The sequence below is a fragment of the Benincasa hispida genome, chromosome 6 (genome assembly GCF_027475165.1).
Source record: "Benincasa hispida cultivar pf3 chromosome 6, pf3_genome.v1.1, whole genome shotgun sequence".
Taxonomy (NCBI): domain Eukaryota; kingdom Viridiplantae; phylum Streptophyta; class Magnoliopsida; order Cucurbitales; family Cucurbitaceae; genus Benincasa; species Benincasa hispida.
In genome coordinates this window covers 37,071,815-37,083,119 of record NC_143483.1, presented here as the reverse complement: position 1 = coordinate 37,083,119, position 11,305 = coordinate 37,071,815, and the positions used below count along the sequence as shown (strand labels likewise).

Here is an 11,305-nt window from a genome sequence, read left to right as displayed (position 1 = left end):
ACCTTTAATTAATTTTCTTTTTTAAAAAAAATTCGACGACGAATTTTAGAAATGTTTGGTGATTCGATTTTCTAGAATCTTGAGGTAAGAAAGTTGATTCTTTGGGAGTCCAAGATCGACCTCCAATATGATTTATTAAATTTTTAATATCTTTGTAAATATCAATGTTCGTTAGTTTATTGCTTTAAATGCATTGTTAAATTGTATATTTTGTCAATGTAGTTTTACATATTTAAATTAATGTTGTTTTTTTTTTTTTGTAAAATTTCTCTAACATCTTCAACATTTTAAGGTTTATTTTCAAGTCTTTGAAATTAACTCAGTTTGAGTTTTATTAAATGAATTTTAATCTCTTTTCTTAAATATTTATTTCAATGATGTTTTTCTAAAATTTTCGATGGCGAAATCTAGAAAATTTGGGAGTCGACCTTCTAGAATTCTTGAGGTGAGGAATCAATTATTGGGGAGTCCAAGATCGATCTCCAATATATTTTTGTTAAAATCTTAATATGTTATTTTATGTTTACTTAATTTATTATCATGTGTTTTTTAAGTTATGTTTTTACTCGTGTAATGTTCATATTAAATCTTATTTGATTTTTAATTTAAATTTATCTAAGTTTTTAAAATATTTTCTAAAACTCTCTTTTAAGTCATCTAAATTTTTTTCTTTAAACCACCTTCTTTGGGTATTTTGAACATTTAAAAATCAATATATTATTTCAAAAGTTTTTCTAATAATTTGTTTTCTTTAAGACCGCACTTTTTCCTAAAAAAATTGCCTACGATGGGATCTAGTAAATTTGGGAGTCCGATTTCTTAGAATTCTTGAGGTGAGGAATCACATCTTTAAGAATCCGAGATTTGATCCCAAGAAAAATGAGTTTAATTAATGTTTTAAAAAAATATTTATTTAAAGACTCCTATGACGGATATTGAGAAAATGTAATAGTTTTTCACTTGCTTGAGGTGGGGAATTTTCCCTCAATTACAATATAGTCAAATTGATGGAAATTGTTCCACTTATTTTATGGAATCATTACTTCAAATATTGGAATAATGAGATGTAAAATAAGACATTATTTTTTTTTAAAAAAAAAAAGTCTTATTTTCTCAAATGAATTTTATTTAAATAATGATTTCAATTCAAGATATGAGATGTGGCCCCGTTTTCTAAACGGGTGTTATTAGGTGCTAACACCTTCCCCATACACAATGACTCATGAACTCAACTCTAGCTTTCGAAGATCAAAATTTGTTTTTTAACTAAAAATTGTTTATTTTATTTCGGTGTCTAATCACACTGTAAAAAAAATTGGTGGCAACTTCTTTTTATTTTCTTTTAAAATTAACATTTTTTATAGACGTCGGCCGCTCTGCGTCGTCTCGGACATGTGGTGACACATTAGTCAAACTCAAAGACAATCAAACAAGGCAAAAGATAAGACAAATAGAAACTACTCCCCATCACCCTAATAGACCTGGAGAGGGAAAGAGTATAACAAGCTCACATACTCAGCCTTGACTAAGGTCAAATCCAACCTAACCCATTAACAAATGGGGCATGCCCAATACATACCCTAACCCAAGTAATTTAAGGGTTGGCTCGATTCAATCGGCTTGGTTATTCTATCAAACTTTTCATATACATACATTCTTATTATGGCAAAAAGATAAGTAAGTTGATTCTCCACTCTCAAACCCTTGATTTGATGCACTTCCTCACTCTCTGATTAAACATCATAGTGTGTGCGACAAGCACTATGTCCCTCCACCCCTAAAAAAAAATGTAGTTTGCATATGGGAGGATCATGTTCAACTAATAACTTAAAAATTCTATAGTACATGAATAAGTTTGAGCGTCTTATCGTAATAATACTATCAATCGATTATTTACAAAATGATTTAATCCAAATCGTTTATATGGAGACATGTGAGTGAGATTATCATATACAATTGATTTGTATAAAATTGGACCATTGAAAATATTTAATTTCTTTTAATAAATTTGTCAATTGAGAAAATTAATATTTCATATGATGAACTTATACAACTTGACCTTAGTTAATCCTAAGTGAGTCATAAATTCCTACCTTGAACGAGAAATTGACAAATCACAAATAGTCAAGTCATTTTTCAAATTAATGACGAAATTTCAAGTCATCGAATTTAAAGTTAATTATAAGTTAACACGTGTCTCAAATTGAAATAGAAGAGAAAAAAAAATAGTGCATCTCAATAATGTCATGTGTCTTGATCATGACCATTAAATCAAATAAGCTAGCTTAGTCTATACAACACATGTTAAAATTTAGAAAATCCTACTTAGAAAATCAATACAACACATGCTAAAAAAAAAAAAAAAAACCTTGTAATGAGCAATTGAAATCCTTCCACGTGGAAAGATAAGAGTCATGAAAATTTAGAAACAACAAAAATCTTCTTCTTTCTCCTTCTTCCCCCCATTCTCAAATCCCAAAAGCCCCCCCCCCCAATCCTTCTTCTACTTCCTTCCATTTCCTCCATTGAAGCACCCTCCACCATGTCATTAGCTTCATCGCAACTCAGCTTTCTCTCCACCGCCTTCTCCTTCTCCTTCTCCGTTCGCACCCCTCGACGGACCAATAACCTTCTCCATTCTTCCAATGCCGGCGTCTCTTGTAAACTCCCCCCCGCCGCCGACGATCCAAAGTAAGTTCGATTGGATGATTTGTTTCAGTTTTCAGTCGGTTTAGGTTTCTGATTGATTGATTGATTGAATGAATCGATTGCTGGTTTGTGATGTGTATTAGTGGATTATTAAACAGGGGAAGTGAGAATCGCCTGGCGAAGCTTGCGATTGTTACTCTGGCGGCTGGAGTTTTGACATTGGGATCAGTTCATGATGCTTCCGCCGCCAAGACGGGCGGCCGAGTCGGCGGTCAGGCCTTCCGATCAGCGGCTCCTCGGTCATCGTCGCCGAGAATCAACAATAATTCCAGGTAATATTTGGCTTTGAATTTTCTTATAGTTGGCTTGAGGATTGGCTTTCAACTTGGTTTGATTTACTTAATGAGTGGATACCTACTTGAGTAATTATTAAATTTAGGTCAATTTTCTATTTTGGTCGAAAATGTTGTATTTTAGTCCATCTCTTTAATTCAATTTTAAATTTAGTTTTTCGAAGTTAATTATTATGGAAATGAATTAAATAATTAAGAAGATATTATATGAATATTTTTGTATTTATGACAAAAATGCTAATAAATGTTTATAAAAAACAATAATAAACTAATAATATGAACTTAATTTAAGATTTATTGGTTTGGAAGAAATTCAAGAATTTTCTTTGGTCAAGATTCTACATATGGATAATTTTTGGGTTGTAATCATACTTTTTTATTTTACCTAGTTATTTCTTCTTTTTTTTCTTTTTTTTTTCTGTTGTAATTATAGCATAGCTCATATGTACATCGGTTATGTCTTCTTCTTCTTCTTATTTTTTTTTTTTAACCCATTGGTTTATGGGATATCTTATTTCCTCTCTTTCGGTAACGAAATAAAAGGTTGTTTTTTACCAAAATAATAATAATAATAATAAATTATAAGAAAATTGAACAAATCTCATAGTATAGAAACCAATTAAATATATCAAAAAGACGTACGGACATTATTTTTCCTTATTGGGTTGGGGTGGGGGAAACTAATATGTTAGACTTTGGTGTTTGTTAATTAAACTTAGTTTCAAATTGTTCTTTTATGATAATTTTAAAATATAGGGATTTGAACTACAATCAATAATTACTGTTGAACTAAGTTCATGAAGGTAACTTAATTCCAATTTTAGATTTTATATATTTTAAGTTTTAATTTGATACCTATAATTTGAACTTAGGTTTTTCTTTTAATCTCTATAGTTAGGTTGAACATTACAAGTTTGCCTGTTATTATCCTATTAAATAATTAACTTCTTTTTGTTTTTTATTTTTTGGTTTATGCAATCATGAGTTGGTATTTTATATTTAAATTTTTTTATTAGGTCATAAAGCTAAGTGAAAAATAAGAGAAACGAGGTCAATTGAAAATAATTTAAGAATGATGAATAACCATACCAAAATATAGAAAACAAACTTAACCTAGTAAATTATACAAACTTGAAGGATTAACAAAAAAAAATAATGATTTTGTGAAAGTTGAGGGGCCAAAATAAAATATATGAAAGATCTAGGGATCAAAATAGGATTTAAATGTTTCTCTCTCAATTGAGATATTTTAGGAACTCACTTCTTGTATCTTGTACATAGCTCATCCCAGTTAATTTTCGGAGAGACTTCCACTAAAGGCCAACGTCGTGAGACAACAATGATTTCAAATTATTGTCTTGTTTGATAACAATTTTTTGTTTCGTTTTTTCTTCCCAATTTCTTTAATGTGATTTTCATCTTTCTTTGAGAATAATTTGAATTCTTGGTCAAATTTCGAAAACGAACAAGTTCTTAAAAACTACCACCCCATTTGATAACCATTTGGATTTTTGTTCTTGGTATTTGAAAATTGTTATTTTTTCTTACAATTTCTTAACAATGGTTTCCTTTCTCCTTTGTAAATATTTGAAATCTTAGCCAACTTCTAAAAACAAAAGCTAAGTTTTGAAAAGCTATCTTTTCAATCTTCTAAACTTAGCTTCAATTTTGAAAACAATAACAAAACAGGAAACCAGTAGGTAGAAATAGGTCTATTTTATTTTGTTTTAAAAAACTAGACTTGAATTTTGAAAACATATTTAGGAACTAGATAACAAAACAAAGGAATTCTTAAATAGAAGTAGGGTTTATAAGCTTAATTTTCAAAAATCAAAAGTCAAATTGTTAGGAAACGGACGTAAGTTCTCTACTAAATACTTGAACTCATATTAGAGAATATCTACAAACATTTCAAACCCTTATGACCAAGAGGCACCTTTCACTATTTTCAAATTCAAAGGACTGAATTCTCATCTAACTAGATTGATTGATGTGTCTGATTTTGCAGAACAAATATATACATAAATCCAAGAGTAGCACCTCCTTTAGTAGGTGGCTATGGGTTTGGTTATGGTGTACCATACTATGGTGGATGGGGATGGTCTCCATTTTCATTCTTTGCACCTTCCCCAGCTGTTGCTGTTGGCATTGGAGGAGGTTTTGATCTTCTTTTTCTCTTCATTTTGCTTGGTACTGTTGCAGCTTTTGTGAGGAGATTCTTTGGAAGAAGAGAAGATGATGATGATTATTAATAACAACCTAAGTCCTGGATGGGATCTTGGATTCATACTTTATATTGACACCTTTGAGCTTACTTTTTTGTGGGAGAGGTTTTCTTGGTCATATTTTACAGGGTCAGACTTGTCACGTATAATGTATTTGTATAAGGGGAGATGAGATGCTATGTAATTACAAAGCTTAGTGTATAAAATGTATAGTCATTTATGTAATTTCCTTTAGAGTACGACGAATATGATCTTAGCTCAACTCATGTAACTCACGTAAGGTATGCACTCTCATCAAAAAAATTAGAGGTTCAAATACTCCATCTTGAATTGTTGAACAAAAAAAAAAGGTAATTACAATGGATAGCACTTCTAGGACTAATAATCAAGTGTATAGCAACATTTTTAAAGACTTGCAAATTTAGCAAAATCTATCATTGATAGACTCCTGTTAGTAGTATAGTCTATCACTGATAGATTTTAAAGGGGTGTTTTGGGCAATGAGTTAGATATTATAGTCTTAGGTTATTATAGTTGGGTTATGATAGTTTGTGTTTGAGGTGTAGGTTATTTTATTTTGGGTTATAATAGTATATGTTTGAGGTGTAAACTATTTTAGTTTGAGAAGGAAATAGTAAATATTGTAACAAATAATAAAAAAAATGATGAATGTAAAATAGTAAAAACTGCAGTAAATAGTAAATACTATAGCAAATTGAGGTTTTGAAATAGTGTTGACGGTAGCTAATTTGGAGGTTTTGAAATAGTTTTTACGGTAGCAAGAGGTAGTTATTATATTTTAATAACCCTTACCCCAAACGCCCCCTAAGAGTTAGATCTAAATGTTTTTATATTTACAAATTCTTTTACATTTGTGTTATATCTATTAATATTTTAAGCTTGTTTGCTATATTTGCAACTACTAAAAAAAATCGTTAGAATACGAAAATTATAACTATGGGTAAATGTTGGATCCTTCAATCTTGGAGGGATTACTTCTCATTGGTTATGCTATACTCAGTGTTGTTGTAAATTATGCTATACTCATTATCCACAAGAGCCTAATTAATTTTAAGATTCATTAAAAGTATTGAAACTAAATTTAAATATGGGAAGATATAGTAATTAAAATAGAACAATTAAGATTCATTAAAATTACCGAAACTAAATTTAAACATTGGAAAGTATAACTAAAATGGAACAAATTCAAAAAGTATAGCGATAAAAAAGACATTATAACCATTCACCTAAATTTTAAGTTCATATACCATAACTATTATGCTCTTACGTGAGTCTTTGTTATTATTAAATAATTACTTTAAAAAATATTTGAAAATGAAATAAGTTTTTCTTCAATTATCAATCATGAAATATATATATACATATGGTGTTCTATTTTTCATTTGGTTCATAAGTTTCAAAATATTACATTTTTACTCTTGAGTTTTGAGTTTAATTTCTATTTAGATCCTATCTTTCAAAATATTACACTTTTATTCTTAAGTTTTGAGTTGTACTTCAATTGGTCCGAAACTCCAATATTTATACTTTTAACCTAAGCTCTTTACTAAATACTCACTTTCAAGCATTAGTGTGAAAATGTTTATTCATTAATTTTGATTCATTAATTATTCATCGATATCAAATTTAATTAAAAAATTTCACACCATAATTATTTTTAAATAATTAACTAAAAGTTAACGTCAAATACTAAAATAAGCCTTAGTAAAATCTCGATGGTAAAAATGTAAAATGTTGAAACTTGAATAGAAACTAAACTCCAAAGGGTATAAATGTAACATTCAAGAACCTAGATTTCAAATGAAAGTTAAACTCAAAATTTAGGGGTAAAAATATAACATTTTAAAATTTAAAGTCAAATGAAAAATTACTCAAAATATTTTTTTCCTTAAAAAATCTGTAATAGTTTCAACCAAGAGATGCTCTTGCACAAATTCAACATGTGAGAAAGAAAGTTAAATTTATAGTTTCTTCAATTTGAATTAATTGTATTTGATTTTTGTCGAGTAACAACTCAATTGAGTTAAATTTAATAAATGTTTCAATTTTTATATGTATTTGATTTTATTTTGTATTTTGCTAAGTTATTAAGGCCCCATTTGGTAACTATTTTGTTTGGTTTTGTTTTCGAAAATTAAGCCTATATTATCTACATTTTTTACCATGATTTACATCAAGTACATTGGTTGAATTCTTAGCCAAATTCTAAAAACAAAAACAACTTTTTGAAGGTTACTTTTTTTAGTTCTCAAAATTTGGCTTAGTTTTTTAAACCATTAGTGAAAAATAGATAAGTAAAGAATAAATTTGGAAGTAGAAGTAGTGTTCATAGGCTTAAATTTTAAAGAAGAAAACAAAAAACAAAATGATTACCAAACGGAATCTAAGTTGCTAGCCTATAAATAACAACTCGATTCTTCATTTGTTGCATTCCACTTCAAATTGAAGAGTTTTCTCCTTTCTTTTTTTTGTCCCCATCTTAAGCTGAATTAAGAGCAAGTATACAAGAGTTATAGTATACTTACAACTCGTGCAGAGCAAATAATTGTCTTCAAGATAGCACTTATCAAAAGCACGTCTCAACTGCATTTTGAATCTCCAAAAATTTTAAGGTTCTTTCAAATCCTTGATTATTTCTATATCTAAGCTTTGTTATATCATCCGACTTATGTTTGAGTTTGTATATTATACATTGAGTATACTGTTTCTAGTTGATGTATAACCAATTTGCTAATGAATTAAGTTCTTATATACCATTTCCTCCGACCTTTCTTTTTCTCTGAATATGATTGAGAAACTAATGATAGAGAAATTCCAACATCCAACAATGGCTGCAACAGAGAATTCCAATCAACCAGAACCCTTAATACATTATTCTCTATTCTCAACATTTACCACAACAGCAACCTGATTACAATTGTAAGAATTAAAAAGAATTAAGTAAAAGAAGAAAAAGAAGTTACAAGTTTTAACTCAAGCATCTATGAATTAAAGCTGATTCTACTCTATAAGCTGCACAGCTGCAATGGCTGGTATTTTCTCCCTCAATTTCTGTGTGAGAGCAACTCGAACTGTCATAACCCCAGCAGCAGGTCCACTCAGCCGCACCTTAACAACATAATCTTTTATTTCAATTACTTCCAAAATTCCACCTCCTGTGCCTGCCAAGTATGGCCTAATCTCTGCAAGTACCTGAAAAACATATCGATTTGATCATTTCCAAGTTAACAATATGTGAGATATTTCGAACCTTTGACCTTTTGATTGCGGACATATGTCTATATCAGTTGAGTTATACTTAGTTAACAACATAAATGTTCAACCTTCATCTTTTGGTTTTCAAAACTTTTGTTCAATTATACAAAATAACCTTGAACTTTAGGGTATGTATACCTCTAGACTTTGAAAAGTTTCATTTTCAACTTTGAACTTTGAAATTGTTTGCAAAAATATCCTTTGAGATTTTTCCATTACAATGATGATGAAAACGCATGCATGGCAACTAATGTGTACAAACTTAATTTGTTTATGATGTTGTAAATGATGTTAATGATAAATTTTAAGTTGAAATGAATGGTAACAATGAACTTAATCTTTTATACACTTGAAATTGAGTGGTAAATGATGTTATGTGCACTTTTCAATTTTTACAATCAATCACCTTTTAAAAATAATTTCAGAGTTCAAGCGGAAAAAAAGTGAAACTTTTCAAAGTTCAATAACATAACTAAAAGAAACCTAGCCCAAAAGTTTAGGGTTAAAAAAACAAAACAACGAAAACAAACCTTTCAAAGCCTTATCTATTTTCCTTTTAAAAATACGAGTACGTGCTCAATTACATACACCTTGACAAAATTTTATGGATACCCATTTAGCTCTAAAACATTTGGCATCGAGTATCTCGTGGGTATTCATTGCGGTTTGAAGTACCCCAGTTAGATTGTGTTATATGAATTAGGTTTATTTCATATTTGCTTAATGTTTATCTCTAATGAAGGTAGGTCAGTCTTTTATTTATATTTTATAAATAAGTTGTCTCCTAGAATATAGTTTTAGAATGAACTGTCTTTGTTCCTAGAATATAGTTTCCATTTGCACACTTACCACTAACCTAAGATTCTATAAGGATAAGCTGCAGTGTAGAATTTAGAAATATATCAGAACATTTATATCTACAACTTAGGGACTAAAATTTCTGCCCCTGTAAAATAAATTTTCATAGTGTTATTTTACCACATGATGTTCTACAATATAAGATACTGTATATTTTCATATAATAACAAATCCAGTTAGCATGCTTCTTCTATCCAGTTAAGTTCTCGCAAAGCAATTCTATGATTATTCAATGCAAGCGTTTTAAAATTCCTTTCTACATAGCAGAAAATTGAATTGAGAAACTCACCTTTTCAACATTTTCCTCATTGAGTTCAAGTCCTGTTTCAGTGTCCATGATCTGCTCAACTTCCAAAATTTCAGGAATTTTGTCTCTGAGTCTGGTCTCAATTCCCATTTTGAGTGTCATTGTTGAGCTTGGACAAGAACCACAAGCTCCTTGAAGCTTCAATATCACAACAAGCCCATCTATCTCATGCAAAGCAACATTCCCTCCATCAGCCATCAAGCTTGGCCTTACTTCATCCAACACTTTCTCCACATTTTCCTCAGTCAATGGAAGAACACAACTGGGTGATACCACATTCCCTTAGCAACAGGAAAACCCATCAAATCCAATCAAATTGAAGTAAAAGGTAAAAACTAATCTTATTACAGACATTGTGATGTAGTGAGTTAAAGAATTTGTTAACTAGTTTTAGTAACAACTAGTTATGTTTGTTAATAGTTTCATACGTTATACACAATTTTGATAGGAAATTTGTCAAAGTAACTTCAAAAGGTTTTCATCCTTCACTATTAGCACCCTCTTTGACAATGCGTTATAATAGTTTTTCTCGATCCTTCCTAGCCTAGATCGATCGACCCCAAGATTTTGTTTGAGTTTCTCGATGAAATCTCAACCAAGAAGAAGACTGGGAATATATGTAATCTTTTTCAAATCTTACGTAATCTCGGCCACGATGAGTTTTGACGGGCAAGAGGTTTCACTTTCCACGAGAAAAGATTACGTAAGATTTGGGAAAGATTACATACAATCTCAATCTCCAACTTGGTCGAGATTCCACAGGAAAGCTCTTGATGGTTTGGATGTGCAGTGAAAAGAAGTTATATTTTTATTTTAATTTCAGCCTAGACAGATGAAAACACTTTAGGGATATTTCCGAGAATTTCCCATAAATAAGCTCAATTAGAATGGTACAAACCCAATGGCTTGAGATATAACAAGCATTTATAAGAGAACATAATTTGCTTCTAACATTGCTACATGATCTTTTAACTCAACTTTTGCATTAGTATCTATCATCTTATAACTCCAAGAATAACCCAAATGTCATAAAAGCAAAATCCAGAAATGATACCTAAATGACGTCTCTGAGTACAACTTGAATTGAATCGAAGAAAGCGCCGGCTACAAAACTGACCTCTAAAGAACGAAGTCTGATTTAAAAAATACCAGCCCATCAGTTGCATAATAAAAAACTGATGAAAATTACAAACAGAATCGAGAAACCAACCTTGAAGAGCGACAAATGGGAAGATGAAGTTGGTTCAGACGGTGAACAATACAGAGTTGCAGCGATTGGAGTTGATTTGAGAGGGTGAGCTCGAGTTGAGAAAGCGGCCACCATTGAAATGCACGCGATTAAGTATCCTAAAGAGATAAAGGAAGTGATGAGTTAGGTCATTTCGTTGTGGTGTGTGCTGCAAATGGGGATTTAGATTGTGGGTTTAGCTGAAGGGAAACACAGTGAATGGGTGATGAAGATCAAGATCAAGATCTTCAATAGTGTGGGAAATTTTTTTGTGGATGGAAATTGGGAAGGAGAAATGGAAGAATGTGGATAAATTCAACCATCTCCATGTTTTTTTGAGTTGGGTTAATATAAAAGTTTTGAATATGAACTTCCTAAAATTAGACACACGTTGAATAGTTTTTTGTTT

General features: G+C 30.4%; 2 protein-coding genes across 3 annotated transcripts; one reads left to right on the top strand and one right to left on the bottom strand.

Annotated features, from left to right (window-relative positions):
- Positions 1-2,405: 2,405 nt before the first annotated feature.
- Positions 2,406-5,452, top strand: LOC120079434 (uncharacterized). 2 transcript variants are annotated; one of them, XM_039033610.2, is made up of 3 exons: positions 2,406-2,691; positions 2,808-2,981; positions 5,011-5,452. In XM_039033610.2, exons 1-3 carry the CDS (start codon positions 2,543-2,545, stop codon positions 5,252-5,254), a joined length of 567 nt encoding a protein of 188 aa, XP_038889538.1. In that variant the 5' UTR covers positions 2,406-2,542; the 3' UTR covers positions 5,255-5,452. The 2 variants fall into 2 exon arrangements, with proteins under 2 accessions (XP_038889538.1, XP_038889537.1); XM_039033609.2 differs by having other exon boundaries at positions 2,793-2,981.
- Positions 5,453-8,076: 2,624 nt separating this feature from the next.
- LOC120079391 (nifU-like protein 3, chloroplastic) lies at positions 8,077-11,305 on the bottom strand. Its single transcript, XM_039033553.2, has 4 exons — positions 10,879-11,305; positions 10,723-10,801; positions 9,651-9,949; positions 8,077-8,440 (listed from the first exon to the last, which is right to left on the bottom strand). Exons 1-4 carry the CDS (start codon positions 10,990-10,992, stop codon positions 8,249-8,251), a joined length of 684 nt encoding a protein of 227 aa, XP_038889481.2. The 5' UTR covers positions 10,993-11,305; the 3' UTR covers positions 8,077-8,248.